This window comes from Nicotiana tabacum, chromosome 9, assembly GCF_000715075.1.
Source record: "Nicotiana tabacum cultivar K326 chromosome 9, ASM71507v2, whole genome shotgun sequence".
Taxonomy (NCBI): domain Eukaryota; kingdom Viridiplantae; phylum Streptophyta; class Magnoliopsida; order Solanales; family Solanaceae; genus Nicotiana; species Nicotiana tabacum.
Genome location: NC_134088.1, coordinates 52,909,614 through 52,928,274, shown reverse-complemented (window position 1 = coordinate 52,928,274; position 18,661 = coordinate 52,909,614). Strand labels below are relative to the sequence as shown.

General features: G+C 38.9%; 2 protein-coding genes across 2 annotated transcripts; both read right to left on the bottom strand.

Moving 5' to 3' along the window:
- Positions 1 to 830: 830 nt before the first annotated feature.
- On the bottom strand, positions 831 to 2,151 carry LOC142163907 (uncharacterized). Its single transcript, XM_075221060.1, has 3 exons — positions 1,663 to 2,151; positions 1,197 to 1,325; positions 831 to 1,115 (listed from the first exon to the last, which is right to left on the bottom strand). The coding sequence occupies exons 1-3, from the start codon at positions 2,149 to 2,151 to the stop codon at positions 831 to 833; spliced, it is 903 nt and encodes a 300-aa protein (XP_075077161.1).
- Positions 2,152 to 17,532: 15,381 nt separating this feature from the next.
- Positions 17,533 to 18,306, bottom strand: LOC142163906 (uncharacterized). Its single transcript, XM_075221059.1, has 2 exons — positions 18,088 to 18,306; positions 17,533 to 18,027 (listed from the first exon to the last, which is right to left on the bottom strand). The coding sequence occupies exons 1-2, from the start codon at positions 18,304 to 18,306 to the stop codon at positions 17,533 to 17,535; spliced, it is 714 nt and encodes a 237-aa protein (XP_075077160.1).
- Between the last annotated feature and the right edge of the window lie 355 nt (positions 18,307 to 18,661).

Sequence of the window (18,661 nt, the reverse complement as noted above, 5' to 3'; positions counted from 1 at the left end):
TCATTATTTATTCCACATAAAATTTGACAACAAAGACTTTATGGTCCTAAACCTCCACAACAGCTTGCAAACAATGCTTTGGAGACATCAAACAATGATCTTAAACCCAGCCCTCCTTCCTCCTTTGGAAGACACAACTTATGCCATGATGCCCAATGCCTGCTTCTCCCTTCCTCCTTTGTACTCCAAAAGAACCTTGCAAACAGTTTATGTAAATGTTCTATGATATTCTTAGGTGGATTTAGTATTGAGAGCATGTGTATAGGCATAATTTGAAGAACACCACTTATCAAAGTAGCCTTGCCTCCAAAATATTACAACTTCCCTTTCCAAGAATGTAATTTAGCTTTCACTTTTTTAATAAGATCATCATAATAGTCCTTCCTCCCCCTGGTATAGAATATAGGGCATCCTAGATAAGTAATAAGAAATGCACCTCTAGTGAAGACTGTGAGATCCCCAACTGTTTGGAACAGTGCATTGGCTGCCTTAGAGTGCATATAATATAATCTCTTTGCCTTATTAATCAACTGCCCTGAAATCTTCTCATAGTCATTCAACACTGCCAAGCACTCTTGATATCACTTTGATAATGAAATTGCTCAAGTTTATAGGCCTCAAATCTGAGAAAGTTTGAAACATAGGCTTCTTTGGCAGCAGTACTAGGTTAGTGTGAGTAATAGATTTAGGCAATACATCTCCCCCACAAAAGTGTAGCACCATATCATGAATGTCCTTGTCAATGATCTCCCAACACTCTTGATAAAAGGTACCAGTGAATCCATGTGGACCACTAGCACTTTCTCCACTAAGTTCAAACACAACTTGTTTCATTTCTTCCATAGTAGGATATCTACAAGTTCAAGATTCTGCTCCCCTGTCACCATGGCAGGAACATTAGCTAGCAAAGATAAATCTGCAGGATCTTCCTCTTGTGTGAACTGTCTCTCATAGAACTCCACATCAGCCTTAGCCAAAGCCTTTCGATTTTCAACCCATGCTCCATTGTTGTCTTGAATCCTCTTCAGCTGTAGTTTTTGCCTCTTGCCATTTACATAATTGTAAAAAAATCTAGTGCTCCTGTCTCCTTCAGTGAACCATGTTATACCAGCCTTCTGCTTTCAATATTGCTCTTCAATACTTAGGTAACTCTTCAATTCAGCTTGAGCTTTTTGTAAAACAATTCTATTCTCCACAGTTGGCTCTTCTTCAAATAGCATCTCCTTCACCCTTACAATATCTTCCCTGATTGCAAGTTGCTTGAAAATATCTCCATAGGTATTCTTGCTCCATTTAGCCAATGCAGCCTTCACCCTCTTCAACTTCTATTTGAACATGAGGAAAGGATTATCAAGGAAGTCTGCAAACCAATTCTGCCTCACAACCTCTTTAAAGTTCTCATGCTTAGCCCAGAAGTTTAACAACGTAAAAGGCTTAATATAATTAGATCATTGTTCGCCATAACTCATATACAAGGGAGCATGACCTGAGCCAGTTCTGATTAGGTGTTCAACTTTAATAGCTGGGAACAAATTCTAGAAAGGCAAATTCACAAGGATTCTATCCAACCTCTTGAAAATATTTTCTGCAATGTGGTCTTTCATTTCACCAAGTGATGGGACTGCCCTTGTAGCCTAGATCAAACAGCCTACTTGAATTCACACAAAATGCAAAGTCTTCATACTCAGGAGGATGGACTGGAAGCCCACCTATCTTCTCATCCTCATGAAGCAACACATTAAAATCTCCACCTACCATCCAAGGCAACTCCATATCACTTGCAAGGTAATAAAGACTATCCCACAACTCCAATCTCTCCAATGAAGAACATTTAACATATACAAAAGTACACATAATGTGTTGGCTAATGTCCTGGTGATACAGTTTGATAGTAACTTGCTGATGAGTGTCCATGACTATTTCCCATACTACTATAGCATCAAAAAACAACCAAATCTTCCCATTTAGCTTAGCAAAAACAGCCTCCATATTGAGTCTTCTTCTATATCTTTGAATGTGTCTATAATTGTGAAATGGCTCCATCAAAGCAACCACAAAGAATCCAAATTCCCTTTGCATATTGATCACCCTCTGGAAGGCTTGTTGAGTCTTCACATGCCTTATGTTCCATATCAAAGCTTTGATCATCATTGGGTTTGTGATACTGCCCTCTTGGGCAAAATTCTTTTAGGTTGTTGTACTTCTTTATGCTATCTTTGCTTCTTTCCTTTCTTGCAACTCTTGTCTCCAACTCTAGGAGAAAAATCTGCCTCCCTAGCTATTGCCTTAAAGTTGCCAACAACAGACTCATCTTTACCTTCATCCTCAAACTGCACTTGCCCTAACACTGTATTCTGAATATCCATAGGTACCACATTGTGTTTGATAATGTCATGTAGAATCTGATTACGTGACACTAATAGCACATTGATCTGAATCTGCATTGGTTGCGCAACACTTGAAGCACAAGCTACTACAACTGCCTCAATAGCACTTGAGGCTTTATGAATAATGGACTGCTCAATTTGCTCCTGATTTATCACTTGCCTGCTCTGCTCTTTATCACAAATAGCCTCCTAAATACCATGAATTGAAACTCATAAACTGACACTAGACTAGGAGTCATTGTTTCACCAATTGCAAAATTTACTGTTCCATTGAGATCACCCATCTTACCAGTAACTGTTTGATGCTCTGACCCCACTAACTCATCTAAGACCCTTGTATGAGTGTTTTCAATAGGTCCTACTCCTAATTCATCAATTGCTTGAGCTACAGCTGTGGAAGAAACCTGCCTAGTTATGCTAGGGTTCACTGTTCCAGTGCTTTTATTCATCATTGTACCTTCTCCACCTGCTCCCTCATTGTTTCTAGCCTCTTTAGATGACCCATTACCTACTCCAATTGACCCTGTTGTATGTTGCATTGTGGTTGTTTGTAAAACATCAACCCTAGTTTCCTGCACATTAGGGTTTCCTGTAGCAAGTTCTTCAAAACCACCCTGTTGCTTTGTTTGTAGGTTGCTAGTTAGGGCATTATTTTTTGCATTTTTTTCCAGCTTCATTGTTGATCTCCAGCTCCTCTACTTCTTCCCCCCATGATGCTCTTCTATCACTTGTAGCTTTAGTAGCTCCCAATCCCCTGGAACAATCATCTCTTGTTTGTGAAGGTGTCTCTTGGCATGAGTAATTTGTGACAACATTGATGTCTTTACGAGCAGCTCCAAACCTTATAGCAACCCAGTTACTATTCTTTATTTTTTTTATATCGACCTCATTCCCAGTATCCTTGGGATTAGGGTTTGAAACAGCTGCCTCCTTATGATTTGAGTAGGATTTGAAGTACCTTCCTTTGCCTCTAAAGTAATCCCAGTTTCCTTAGGATTAGAGCTGGAATCTCCAACCTTTTTCAAGTGATTCTTCTCCTTTGCTTTGTTTGATTTGTTTTCCAGTTGATTCTTTTCCTTTTCCTTGCCCTTATCATCTCCCTTTCCATCGGTGATTCTCAATGTTGGTTGGTCAATTTCTTCAACTTCTAAAGCAGCAAATTTATTCTTTGTTGACACACCTTGCTCCTTGACCTTATCCTCCACATTGATCACCTTTTTACCCACCGTTTCATCAATAATATGCCCTCTTTTATCTCGTTGATATTTATTCTTCCTCTTTCGTATCCATTCTTTCCTAGCAGTATTAGAAAGTGGTTTTCCCAGGACTTTACCGCTAGTTAGAACTTTTATAGTAGCTGCTGCAGTACCAACCTGCTCCTTTCCTTTGCCCTCTTCAACTACAGTTTCTTCAAATTGCCTGAGCTCGTAGAGACGAAATGAAGTGCAGTATTAAAAAATTAGAAAACAGTAAGAAAAGCCCTTAAGAACTTACAAGAGTTTTATTGAATCAATTAAAACATAGCAGCGTAAATTAAGAGAATACAGAGGGGGAGAGGTTTTCGAAAATTGGTAAATTTTTCGATGCCTCTTACAATGGGAAATGAGGTCTTATATAGACTGAATGAAAGATGCCTTTAATCTTAGGCGTACAAATGTGTGGCTTGATTTGTTCGACAATCAAAGGTAGTCGACAATCTATAATGGGTGGTCCGGCTTTTCAAAAAGTAAACAGTAAAAGTTATTTTCTTTCTAAAAGTGAACAGTAAAAAGGATAAGATTCCTTTCTTGATGCAGACTTCTCGGTCGTGGTTGATGCAGACTTCTTCGTCGTAATTGGGGTCCATGTACTCCAAAGCTATTCCCTTTGGGTCGCACATGTCTCTGTTACTGCTTTCTCCTGTAGAAGCAGCATCTTCAATCAATTGCATGATCTGGCTTTCTTCATAGTTATCTATGTTTTGTAAGGCTTGTTTTAACTTTTCTTTGAGAGCTGTCTTGGAAGATGAAGCTTTGGTTGAGCTTTGCTGGATGTTCTTCGGAACTTTGAGGACTTGTTGTTTAGGAGTCCACCCTTTGATCTTGACTTCTTTGGACAAATATTTGATTCTATCAAATTCTGCCTTAGTAAAGTTCTAACTGATAATGAAGGAAATTCATTTTTGGATAAAATATTTACGCATTTTAATGTGCTCAGGTAAAGTAGAGACGGCTTCTTTGGTCTGAAAATCATCAAACCTGTTGAGGAATTGTTGTGGGAGGATTTTTTTGTTTCCTCCGAATAGGTTCCACCACTCGTAGAACCACCTGGGAATTGTAGCCTTAGTGACTTCTAGGCTATATTTGACAAACCAAGTATGTACTGGTCTATGATATAGGAAATTGAACCAAGCAGCTTTGTAGTCATGCCAGTTGTAAGTTTGGGGACGATGCGTCATGGTTAGTGCTACTGGTGTGTGCAAATGATCTACAAACCACTCAAAAGGTGATAGAATTTTCTTTATAGTAATCCTAGAGTAATTAATAAACCCTGGTTTATTATCGCACAAAGTATGTTCTACTTCAATGGAGTCTGTGTCGATGAGAATAGCTTCATAGAACCTTCTTGTCTTGTATGGACTATCAGTATCCACATAATTAAAATCCGTAAATCATGGTTTGATAAGGTCTTCTAGTCTGAGACCTTTATATTCCTTGTCTAGAGCTAATATGGGTAATACCTAAATGGTTATATAATCAAATTTCTCTTCTTTGTGAAGATCTTCTGATGCCTTCTTTGCTGAAGGGTTGACTGCTTCTGCGAAAGTTTGTGGAACTTTCATGGCGTAGCTTTTCTTGGTCTGAACTGAGGAGCTAGAGGCTGATCCTTTTTCAAAAGGTTTATTAGGTTGGGGGTTGGTAAGTTTCTCTGAGGGAACTGAAAGGGGTGCTGGTAATTTTGGATATTCAGCTAGAGCTGTATATCGGTTCTGAAAAGAAAGTTGTGGCCTTTGAGGGGCTGTTGTTTTACTGGGAGTAATTGGAAGAGGAACAAATGGTCTAGCCATTTGAGGTTTATTGATTTCCTTTCCTTTGGAAGGGGTGTTAGGCTTGAAGGGCCCTTATTTTTTCCCTGTAAAAATTCTCTTGTTAGAAAATCAGGTAAAGAATTATTTTCTCCTTTAATGAAATTAATTTTAAAATCAAAGCTAGATAGTAGAGCTTGCCATCTAGCAAATATCTGTTTTGAAACAAGATTTTTGACATCTTTTTGAAGAATTTCTTTAGCAGACTTACAGTCTACTCTTACTAAAAACTCTTTGTTAATAAGATCATCTTGAAATTTAGTAATACATAGTACTATGGACAAGACTTCTTTCTTAACAATAGAATAATTTTTTTGAGCGGAATTCCAGATTCCTGAAGTAAAACAAACCAGTTGTTCAGAGGACTCAGTGGAAATCTATTGTCTAAGAATACCTCTGTAACCTATGTCTGAAGCGTCTGTTTCAACAATCATGGAGGCTTCTAGTTTAGGGATTCCTAAGCAGGGAAGGTTTTGTACTAAACCTTTAACTCGGATGACAGACTGTGTTTGTTTAGAACTCCAAGTGACTGGATTCTTCCTAAGTCGTTTGTAAAGAGGTTCACAAACCTGTCTGATGTTTGGGCTAAAATCAGCAACATAGTTGAGACTTCCTAAGAATCTCTGGAGCTGAGTCTTATCAATAATCTCATTAGGAAATTTGGATGAGAACTCAATAGCTCTACAAATGGGTTTGTAAGATCCTTGGTATAGGTCATGACCTAAGAATCTAATGGAATTTTGGAAGAGTTTAATCTTCTGGGCACTAACGACCAATCCATTTCTCTTAACAACTTTGAGAAAAGTGTTGAGATGCTTAAAATGAGAATCTATGTTTTCAGAGAAGATAAGAACATCATCTATGTAAATAATAGACATATAACTGTAATCGTTAAAGATAGAGTTTATGATGTTCTGGAACTCAGATGGGGCATTCTTGAGCCCAAATGGCATTACATTCCATTCGTATTGACCAAAAGGAACATTAAAAGCCGTTTTGTATCTGTCTTTATCGGCTACTTGAATTTGCCAGAAACCATATTTCATATCGAACTTACTATATACATTGGCCTTGTAAGTTCTTTTCAAGAGATCCCTTTTGTTAGGAATGGGATATCTAATCCATTTAAGGACAGCATTCAGGGGTTTATAGTTTATAACTAAACGTGGAGCACCTCTTTCTTTTTCTGCACTTTTGTTAACATAAAACGCAGAACAACTCCAAGGAGATTTAGAGGGACGGATAATATTATTTTTAAGAAGATTTAAAATCTTAGTTTTGCAAGTTTCCATCATTTAATGATTCATTTGAATAGGTCTCGCTTTGGTAGAGATGACATGTTCATTGAATCCTTTAATGTAAGGAAGTTCGACTAAATGCTTTTTTCTTTTCCAAAAAGCATTAGAAAAATCAGAGCATATTTCTTGTTCAAAATTGTTTTGAAGATTAGCTATTTTAGTAACCATCTCTGGGGTTTTTAAAATCTGCTCGATTTTCTTAACTTTTATTTCATCCTTTAAAAAGGTTACATGCTGAGACAGTTTGTTTATACGAAAAATAGTGTTTTTTCTAATAAATTTACTTTCATCTTGTGAAAGAGTTTTAACAAAAGGAAAATGTAATTCTTTTCCTAAATGTAATTCTTAACCATCTCTGGACGTCTATACTTCACGAGTATTAACCATCTCTGGACGTCTATACTTCAAGAGATATGGACGTCCAAAGATGGTTAAGAATTACATTTTCCTTTTGTTAAAACTCTTTCACAAGAAGAAAGTAATTTTATTAGAAAAAACACTGTTTTTCGTATAAACAAACTGTCTCAGCATGTAACCTTTTTAAAGGATGAAATAAAAGTTAAGAAAATCGAGCAGATTTTTAAAACCCCGGAGACGGTTACTAAAATAGCCAATCTTAAAAATAATTTTGAACAAGAAATATGCTCTGATTTTCCTAACGCTTTTTGGGAAAGAAAAAAGCATTTAGTCGAACTTCCTTACATTGAAGGATTCAATGAACATGTCATCTCTACCAAAGCGAGACCTATTCAAATGAATCATGAAATGATGGAAACTTGCAAAACTGAGATTTCAAATCTTCTTAAAAATAATATTACCCGCCCCTCTAAATCTCCTTGGAGTTGTTCTGCGTTTTATGTTAACAAAAGTGCAGAAAAAGAAAAAGGTGCTCCACGCTTAGTTATAAACTATAAACCCCTGAATGTTGTCCTTAAATGGATTAAATATCCCATTCCTAATAAAAGGGATCTCTTGAAAAAAACTTGCAAGGCCAATGTATATAGTAAGTTCGATATGAAATCTGGTTTCTGGCAAATTCAAGTAGCCGAGAAAGACAGATACAAAATGGCTTTTAATGTTCCTTTCGGTCAATACGAATGAAATGTAATGCCATTTGGACTCAAGAATGCCCCATCTGAGTTCCAGAACATCATGAACTCCATCTTTAACGATTATAGTTATATGTCTATTGTTTACATAGATGATGTTCTTATCTTCTCTGAAAACATAGATTCTCATTTTAAGCATCTCAACACTTTTCTCAAAGTTGTTAAGAGAAATGGATTGGTCCTTAGTGCCAAGAAAATTAAACTCTTCCAAACATCCATTAGATTCTTAGGTCATGACCTATATCAAGGATCTTACAAACCCATTTGTAGAGCCATTGAGTTCTCATCCAAATTTTCTAATGAGATTATTGATAAGACTCAGCTCCAGAGATTCTTAGGAAGTCTCAACTACGTTGCTGATTTTATCCAAAACATCAGACAGGTTTGTGAACCTCTTTACAAATGACTTAGGAAGAATCCAGTCCCTTGGAGTTCAGAACAAACACAGTCTATCATCCGATCAAAGGTTTAGTACAAAACCTTCCCTGCTTAGGAATCCCTAACCCAAAAGCCTCTATGATTGTTGAAACGGACGCTTCAGACATAGGTTACGGAGGTATTCTTAAACAACAGATTTCCACTGAGTCCTCTGAACAACTGGTTCGTTTTACTTCAGGAATCTGGAATTCCGCTCAGAAAAACTATTATACTGTTAAGAAAGAAGTCTTGTCTATAGTACTATGTATTACTAAATTTCAAGATGATCTTATTAACAAAGAATTTTTAGTAAGAGTAGACTGTAAGTCTGCTAAAGAAATTCTTCAAAAAGATGTCAAAAATCTTCTTTCAAAACAGATATTTGCTAGATGGCAAGCTCTACTATCTAGCTTTGATTTTAAAATTGATTTCATTAAAGGAGAAAATAATTCTTTACTTGATTTTGTAACAAGAGAATTTTTATAGGGAAAAATTAAGGGCCCTTCAAGCCTAACACCCCTTCCAAAGGAAAGGAAATCAATAAACCTCAAATGGCTAGACCATTTGTTCCTCTTCCAATTACTCCCAGTAAAGCAACAGCTCCTCAAAGGCCACAACTTTCTTTTCAAAACCGATATACAGCTCTAGCTGAGTATCCAAAATTACCAGTACCCCTTCCAGTTCCCTCAGAGAAACTTACCAACCCCCAACCTAATAAACCTTTTGAAAAAGGATCAGCCTCTAGCTCCTCAGTTCAGACCAAGGAAAGCTACGCCATGAAAGTTCCAGAAACTTTCGCAGAAGCAGTCAACCCTTCAGCAAAGAAGGCATCAGAAGATCTTCACAAAGAAGAGAAATTTGATTATATAACCATTCAGGTATTACCCATATTAGCTCTAGACAAGGAATATGAAGGTCTCAGACTAGAAGACCTTATCAAACCATGCTTTACAGATTTTAATTATGTGGATACTGATAGTCCATACAAGACAAGAAGGTTCTATGAAGCTATTCTCATCGACACAGACTCCATTGAAGTAGAACATACTTTGTGCGATAATAGACCAGGGTTTATTAATTACTCTAGGATTACTATAAAAAAATTCTATCACCTTTTGAGTGGTTTGTAGATCATTTGCACACACCAGTAGCACTAACCATGACGCATCGTCCCCAAACTTACAACTGGCATGACTACAAAGCTGCTTGGTTCAATTTCCTATATCATAGACCAGGACATACTTGGTTTGTCAAATATAGCCTAGAAGTCACTAAGGCTACAATTCCCAGGTGGTTCTACAAGTGGTGGAACCTATTCGGAGGAAACAAAGAAATCCTCCCATAACAATTCCTCAACAGGTTTGATGATTTTCAAACTAAAGAAGCCATCTCTACTTTACTTGAGCACATTAAAATGTGTAAATATTTTATCCAAAAATGAATTTCCTTCATTATCAGTTGGAACTTTACTAAGGCAGAATTTGATAGAATCAAATATTTGTCCAAAGAAGTCAAGATCAAAGGGTTGACTCCTAAACAACAAGTCCTCAAAGTTCTGAAGAACATCCAGCAAAGCTCAACCAAAGCTTCATCTTCCAAGACAGCTCTCAAAGAAAAGCTAAAACAAGCCTTACAAAACATAGATAACTATGAAGAAAGCCAGATCATGCAATTGATTGAAGATGCTGCTTCTACAGGAGAAAGCAGTAACGGAGACATGTGCGACCCAAAGGGAATAGCTTTGGCATACATGGACCCCAATTACCACTAAGAAGTCTACATCAACCACGACCGAGAAGTCTGCATCAAGAAAGGAATCTTATCCTTTTTACTGTTCACTTTTAGAAAGAAAACAACTTTTACTGTTTACTTTTTGAAAAGCCGGACCACCCATTATTGATTGTCGACCACCTTTGTGTGTCGAACAAATCAAGCCACACATATGTACGCCTAAGATTAAAGGCATCTTACATTCCGTATCTACTTGGTATCAGAGCCATGTTGGCAGTATGCGTACTTAGTATGAGCAGCTAAGTACATATACTGTCTAGGGCATGGCAAAATTACTTTCAATTATGGTATTTTAAAACTTTACTTATGCTTATATCTATGTTTAATACTGCACTTTATTCCGTCTCTACTATACGGGGGAGCTATCTGCTCCGGAGCGGGAGTAGTGGGAGTTTGTGCTCCTCTCCCAGCCTATGAGACGGCTGGTGCTACTGGAAATGTACCATTCTTGGCCATGCCCCCCATAAGACTCACCAAACGGACTAGAGCATCCTAAAGTACTAGAGTAGCTATGAATCCTTCCGGGACCTGAACTGGTTCAACCGGTACAGTCTGAACTGGAACCTCCTCCTGAAGATCCACCTGAGGTTCTACTATGGGTGCTGCTGCTCGAGCTCTAGATTGTGCTCTGCCTCTACCTCTACCTTGGCCTCTGGCACGACCTCGACCTCGGCCTCTACCCCTAGTCATAGTTGCCACCGAGGGTCTGGTCCTTGTCCATCGGTAGATGTATTACGTGTTCTCACCATCTACGAGAGAATAAGAATAGAATGGTTCAATCATCGATGATAGAATAAGATCGCACGGTAGAATTAAAAAAAGAAGTGATATTATTTCCAAACTTCATAGCCTCTAAAAGATAAGTACATATGTCTCCGTACCGATCCTTCAGACTCTACTAAGCTTGCTCGTGACTCGTGAGACCTAAGTAACCTAGTGCTCTGATACCAACTGTCACGACCCGAATTTCCCACCTTTGGGTCCGTGATGGCACCTAACATTTCACTTGCTAGGCAAGCCAACATTAGAAAAGTCTTAACCATTTTTAAACAAATCAATTTAAGTGGAAGTCAATTACTGAAATAAAGTGCGGAAGACCACATCAACCGAATCATCAAAATACATCCCTGAATCTAGTGTCACAAGTGCACGAGCTACTAGGATAATTCAAATAAAGTTCTGAATAAAATTCAAGTTGTTTGAAAGATAATACACAACTATGATAAGATAGAAATGGACTTCAGAACTGCGAATGCGGTACAGTTATACCTCAAGTCTCCTCTGGGTAGCTGAATCCGAGCAAGTCTATGGTACGCCGTTGGGACCAACTCCAAAATCTGCATAAGAAGTGCAGAGTGTAGTATGAGTACAACCGACCCCATGTATTCCGTAAGTTTCGAGCCTAACCTCGACGAAGTAGTGATGAGGCTAGGACAGGACACATACGCAAACAACCTGTACAAGTATATACAAATACGAAGCAACAATAATACAATAAATAACACTTTATAAATTTGGGAGGGAGCATGAGAAGGGGGATGATATAATAATTTCAGCAGGAGAAGTATCACTCATCAGCCAATTAATTCCACAACAATAAAATGAGCAACTGATAATATGAAAATGGCACTACATCACCCTTCGTGCTTTTATTCTCATTCCTCCCATAATTTGATAAATAAATAATAATAATTGGCACGGCATCACCTTTCGTGCTTACACTCTCTTTTGGCACGATACCACCCTTCGTGCTTTTACACTTACTGAAAATGGCACAGCATTACCCTTCGTGCTTTTACACTCAAAAATGACACGGCAACACCCTTCGTGCTTTTACACTCTTTCTCATAATGACAATGATAGTATAAAATAATAAAAATGACACGGCATCACCCTTCGTGCTTTTACACTATTTGTTGGTTCCCCAAGTACACACAAGTTTACATGGCCGTCAAGTAATAAAATGACTCGAAAGTAGGATGTTGAACCCACAGAGACTTAGATTAATCGTTAACTAAGCAAACTAAAATCAACTTACCGTCCAAGATGATCAAAAGTTTAACTTTTCTATTACAACTACTATTGCAAAATTCAAACACGTAACCAGGGGGATATAGATTCCAGGGTTGTGGTCGGTTTGTCAATCCTATTGAGTTTGTAATTACACTTGTTAATACAAATTATCTATGATTGAGTTCGTAAGTTGAAGGCAAAACTAGAATTGGACATGTGGTCAAGGCAGTCTTGAGCTTCTGAAAGCTCTCTGAAAGCTCTCTTCACACTCATTTGACCATATGAATGGAGCACTTTTCTGGGTCAATTTAATCATAGGCGATGCAATATACGAGAAGCCCTCACTAGACACTATGTGTCCCAAGAATGCTACCGAACTAAGCCAGAACTTACACTTAGAGAATTTGGCATAAAGTTTCTCCTCTCTCAGCCTCTGTAGTACAATACTCAAATGTCGTGTATGTTCCTCCTGTCTACGTGAGTACACCAGGATGTCATCAATAAATACTACGACAAACAAATCAAAATACGGCTGGAATACACTATTCATCAAGTGCATAAATGCTGCTGGGGCGTTGGTCAGCCCAAAAGACATCACGAGAAATTCATAGTGACCATAACGGTTCCAAATTACCGTCTTTAGAATATTAAAATCTCGAATTTTCAACTTGTGGTACATCTCAAATCAATTTTGGAGAACACCCTCGCTCTCTGAAGTTAGTCAAATAAATCATCAATACGCGACAAATGATACTTGTTCTTGATTGTAATTTTGTTCAACTGCCTATAGTCGATACACATCCGCATAAATACTGTCTTTCATTTTCACAAATAGAACTGGTGCACCCCAAGGTGACACACTAGGCTAATAAACCCTTTATCAAGAAGTTCCTGAAGTTGCTCTTTCAATTCTTTCAATTCAACTAAGTGACATACAATACAGAGGAATAGAAATGGGCTGAGTGCCTGATACCAAGTCAATGCCGAAATCAATATCCCTGTCGAGTGGCATACCCGGCAGGTCTACAGAAATACATCTGAAAAGGCTCGCACTACCGGTACCGTATCAATAGTAGGAGTGTCTGCATCAACATCTCTCACAAAGGCCAAATATGAAAAATACCCCTTTCCAATCAAGAAGTTCCTGGTGCCATACGATACAAAGGAATAGAAATGGGCTGAGTGCCCGGCACCAAGTCAATGCCGAAATCAATATCCCTGTCGAGTGGCATACTCGGCAGGTCTACAGGAAATACATCCGGAAAGTCTCGCACTATCGGCACAAAATCAATAGTAGGAGTGCCTGCATCAACATCTCTCACAAAGGACAAATATGACAAACACCCCTTCACAACCATACGTTGGGCCTTCAAATAAGAAATTACCCTACTGAGGACATAATTTAGAGAATCTTTCCACTCGACCTTCAGTAATCCCGGTATCACTAATGTCACAGTTTTTACATGACAGTCCAAAATAGCATGACATGGAGACAACCAATCCATACCCAAGATTACATCAAAATCAACCATACTAAGTAATAAGAGATCAACTCTAGTCTCCAATCTCCTAATAGTTACCACACACGACCGATGCACACGATCCACAATAATAGTATCGCCCACCTGCGTAGATACACAAACAAGTAAAACTAAGGGCTCACAGGACATGTCTAGATAACAAACAAAATATGATGATACATACGAATATGTGGAGCAAGGGTCAAATAATATATAAACTTCCTTGTGGCATACTGAGATAATACATGTGTTTACTGCATCTGAAGCAACAACATCTGGCCTGGCAAAAATAGTATAGAATCGGGCCTAACCGCCACCTGATCCGCCTCCCCCTCTTGGGCGACCCCTAGCTGACTGAGCCCCACCCCGAGCTGTCTGGGTGGGTGGTGAAGCAACTAGTGCTGAAGTCGTAGTCTGACTCCTCTGCTAAGCTGAACCTCCCGAAAGGCGGGGGAAATATCTCTTTATGTGACCCAAATCTCCACATTCAAAACAACCCTTCTCTGAGAATATCGGCAAGTACTGAAGTGGACCTCGAGAACCAAAATAACTACCAGAAGAACCTGGTACATATGAACCATGAACTGATGGTGCACTAGATGAACTCTGAACTGGAAGTGCATTAAGAGAAGACTGACTTGGTCGAGCACTGTATGAACTATGGCTAGCTGATGCGCAACGATGAGCTGGATGAGCCATCTGAGCGGGCCTATAAGGACGACCCCTACTATGACAGGGTTGTCCCCCCCAGAAGGAACACCGCTAGAATTACCCAGACCACGAGACCTCTTAGCCTCTTTCTCCTCACGCTCCTGAGTTCGGACCATTTCTAGTCGTCGAGCACTGTCAACCACCTCACAGAATTTAACACCCACTACATTTTCCAGAGTCATAACAAAACGAAACTAATAGTTAAGGCCATTAATGAACCTCCTGATCATCTCCTTCTCAGTGGGAACCAACCAAACTGCATGATAAGCCAATTCTGAAAATCGCATCTCATACTGAGTCACGAACAGGTACTCCTAACGTAAATACTCGACTGCCTGTGTAGTTCCTCTTTGCGGGTCTGTGGCACAAACTTCTCCAAAAATAATACGGAGAACTCATACCATGATAATGGTGCTGCACTAACTGGTCTGCTCCTCTCATAAGTCTCCCACCATATGAAGGCTACCTCGGTCATCTCAAAAGTAGTAAATGAGACCCCACTGGTCTCCAGAATACCCGTTGTACGAAGCATCCGTTGGCATCTGTCCAATAAATCCTGAGCATTATCTGACTCAGTTCCACTGAAAGTTGGAGGATGGAGTCTCCCAAACCTCTCCAACCTCTTATGTTCCTCTTCATTCATAATAGGACCCACCTGAGCCTGAGCAGCTTCAACGGCTGGACTGGTAGTGTCCCCGATATCTGAAGTCCTTGCAATACCTGCTCTAGAGTATGGGCAACAGGGATATAAGTACCTCCCCCGGCTTAAGAAGTGGATGATGCGGCCTGAACCGAAACCACCGGAGGAAGGCCAGTGCAAACAATCATAATTTGTGCTAAAACCTCATGAAGGCCTGGAATCACAATAGGCATAACTGGTGCCTGAGCTAGCCCCACTGTCTCGACTATATTTGGAACCTGCTCCTGAGTTGGAGTAACTGGTGGTTCTATAGGTGCTGCTCGAACTGTTGTACGAGCTACACTTCGACCTCCCGACCTCTCGCGTCCCTAACTGGTGGCACCGGTGGCTGGCCATCCGATCCGGTAGTATGTGTCCTCACCATTTGTGAGAGAATAAAATAACAGAAATTTAGTTTTCGGAATTAACAAATTCACATGATAAAATACAAGAAAGTGAAATTTTCTTAAGGGTTCGACAACCTCTCGAAAATAAGTACAGATGTCTCTGTACCGATCCGCAAGACTACTAAACATGCTCATGACTTGTGAGACCTATGTAACTTAGGCTCTGATACCAACTTATCATGACCCAAAATCCGTATGTCGTGATGGTGCCTATCTCAATACTAGGCAAGCTGACAATCTCAATAAACCACAATTTCTCTTACGTTTGAAAACATAATATTTAAATTTAATAGAAAAACCCCACACTTACTAATACAAATACACTCCCAAAACTCGGTGTCACTGAGTACATGAGCATCTAAGTGATAACATAGTGTGACTGATAAAACACTGTGTGGAAATATAAAACAATACAAATAACTGAAAGGAAAGAGAGTCAAGGTATGCAAACGCCAAACAACTACCTCGATAGTCTCCAACAAATAAATCCACAAATCTAGCAACTGCCGTATCCGAAAGTACCTGGATCTGCACACGAAATGCAGAGTGTAGTATGATGTGATGACCCAAAAGGTCATCTTTAAATTTAATAAACTATTCTATGTTCTGAGACCTCAAATAGAACTATTCATCATTTTTCGACTTGCGTGCGCAATCCTTAAATTTTTTCGAAAAGGTTTTATGTGAAAAATTAATTAAAATGTGAAGTAGAGCTTTAAACTCAATTGGGTTGACTTTGGTTATCATTTTGAGCAAACGAACCCGAATCAGTATTTTGACAGTTTCGGTAGGTCCGTATCGCAATTTGGGACTTGGGCGTATGTCTGTAATCGAATTCGGAGGTCCCTAGCTTAAGTTATCGCATGTTGTCAAAATTTTAAGATTAAAGGTTTAATGACTTAAGAGATTTGACTAATGTTTGACTTTATTTATACCGTGTCCGTATTTTGGTTCCAGAACCTGGTATAGCTCCATTACTATATTTATAACTTGTCTGCCAAATTTGGTGAGAAACGGAGCTAGTTTGACGTGATTCAGACGTCCGGTTGTTAAAAAAGAAATTCTATAAGTTTTCTTAAAAATTTAATTTGATTTGGTGTCCAATTCGTAGTTCTAGGTGTTATTTTAGTATTTTCATTACGCGAGCGAGTTCGTATTAAGTTTTTGAACTGATGTGCATATATGGTTTGGGACCCCGAGGGGCTCGGGTGAGTTTCCGACGAGTTTCGAACCATTTTTGTTCAAGAACAGATGGCTGAAAATCTGGAGATTTTTTGAGGTTACTACTGTAGGCAACTCTTTTTTGCATTATTTATTCCACATAAAATTTGACAACAAAGACTTTATGGTCCTAAACCTCCACAACAGCTTTGCAAACAATGCTTTGGAGACATCAAACAATGATCTTAAACCCAGCTCTCCTTCCTCCTTTGGAAGACACAACTCATGCCATGATACCCAATGCCTGCTTCTCCCTTCCTCCTTTGTACTCCAAAAGAACCTTACAAATAGTTTATGTAAATGTTCTATGATATTCTTAGGTGGATTTAGTATTGAGAGCATGTTTATAGGCATACTTTGAAGAACACCACTTATCAAAGCAGCCTTGCCTCCAAAATATTACAGCTTCCCTTTCCAAGAATGTAATTTAGCTTTCACTTTTTTAATAAGATCATCATAATAGTCCTTCCTCCCCCTGGTATAGAATATAGGGCATCCTAGATAAGTAATAAGAAATGCACCTCTAGTGAAGACTGTGAGATCCCCAACTGTTTGGAACAGTGCATTGGCTGCCTTAGAGTGCATATAATATAATCTCTTTGCCTTATTGATCAACTGCCCTGAAATCTTCTCATAGTCATTCAACTCTGCCAAGCACTCTTGATATCACTTTGATAATGAAATTGCTTAAGCTTATAGGCCTCAAATCTAAGAAAGTTTGAAACATAGGCTTCTTTGGCAGCAGCACTAGGTTAGTGTGAGTAATAGATTTAGGCAATACAGCTCCCCCATAGAAGTGTAGCACCATATCATAAATGTCCTTGCCAATGATCTCCCAACACTCTTTATAAAAGGTACCAGTGAATCCATGTGGACCACTAGCACTTTCTCCACTAAGTTCAAACACAGCTTGTTTCATTTCTTCCATAGTAGGATATCTACAAGTTCAAAATTCTGCTCCCCTGTCACCATGGTAGGTACATTAGCTAGCAAAGATAAATCTGCAGGATCTTCCTCTTGTGTGAACTGTCTCTCATAGAACTCCACATCAGCCTTAGCCAAAGCCTTTCGATTTTCAACCCATGCTCCATTGTTGTCTTGAATCCTCTTCAGCTGTAGTTTTTTCCTCTTGCCATTTACATAATTGTAAAAAAATCTAGTGTTCCTGTCTCCTTCAGTGAACCATGTTATACCAGCCTTCTGCTTCCAATATTGCTCTTCAATACTTAGGTAACTCTTCAATTCAGCTTGAGCTTTTTGTAAAACAATTCTATTCTCCACAGTTGGCTCTTCTTCAAATAGCATCTCCTTCACCCTTACAATATCTTCCCTGATTGCAAGTTGCTTGAAAATATCTCCATAGGTATTCTTGCTCCATTTAGCCAATGCAGCCTTCACCCTCTTCAACTTCTATTTGAACATGAGGAAAAGATCATCAAGGAAGTCTGCAAACCAATTCTGCCTCACAACCTCTTTAAAGTTCTCATGCTTAGCCCAGAAGTTTAAGAACGTAAACGGCTTAATATAGTTAGATCGTTGTTCACCATAACTCATATACAAGGGAGCATGACCTGAGCCAATTCTGATTAGGTGTTCAACTTTAATAGTTGGGAACAAATTCTGGAAAGGCAAATTCACAAGGATTCTATCCAACCTCTTGAAAATACATTCTGCAATTTGGTCTTTCATTTCACCAAGTGATGGGACTACCCTTGTAGCCTAGATCAAACAGCCTACTTGAATTCACACAAAATGCAAAGTCTTCATACTCAGGAGGATGGACTGGAAGCCCACCTATCTTCTCATCCTCATGAAGCAACACATTAAAATCTCCACCTACCATCCAAGGCAACTCCATATCACTTGCAAGGTAATAAAGACTATCCCACAACTCCAATCTCTCCAATGAAGAACATTTAACATATACAAAAGTACACATAATGTGTTGGCCAATGTCCTGGTGATACAGTTTGATAGTACCTTGCTGATGAGTGTTCATGACTATTTTCCATACTACTACAGCATCAAAAAACAACCAAATCTT

Excerpts from the sequence above, each read along its gene's own strand:
- LOC142163906 (XM_075221059.1), bottom strand. The coding sequence starts at position 18,306 with ATGAAAGACCAAATTGCAGAATGTATTTTCAAGAGGTTGGATAGAATC. Across the intron at positions 18,028-18,087 it reads AGCATGAGAACTTTAAAGAG|AAGTTGAAGAGGGTGAAGGC; the intron begins GTTGTGAGGCAG and ends ATGTTCAAATAG.
- LOC142163907 (XM_075221060.1), bottom strand. The coding sequence starts at position 2,151 with ATGATGATCAAAGCTTTGATATGGAACATAAGGCATGTGAAGACTCAA. Across the intron at positions 1,326-1,662 it reads ATGAAGACTTTGCATTTTGT|AAGTTGAAGAGGGTGAAGGC; the intron begins GTGAATTCAAGT and ends ATGTTCAAATAG. Across the intron at positions 1,116-1,196 it reads TATTTGAAGAAGAGCCAACT|AAGGCTGGTATAACATGGTT; the intron begins GTGGAGAATAGA and ends TATTGAAAGCAG.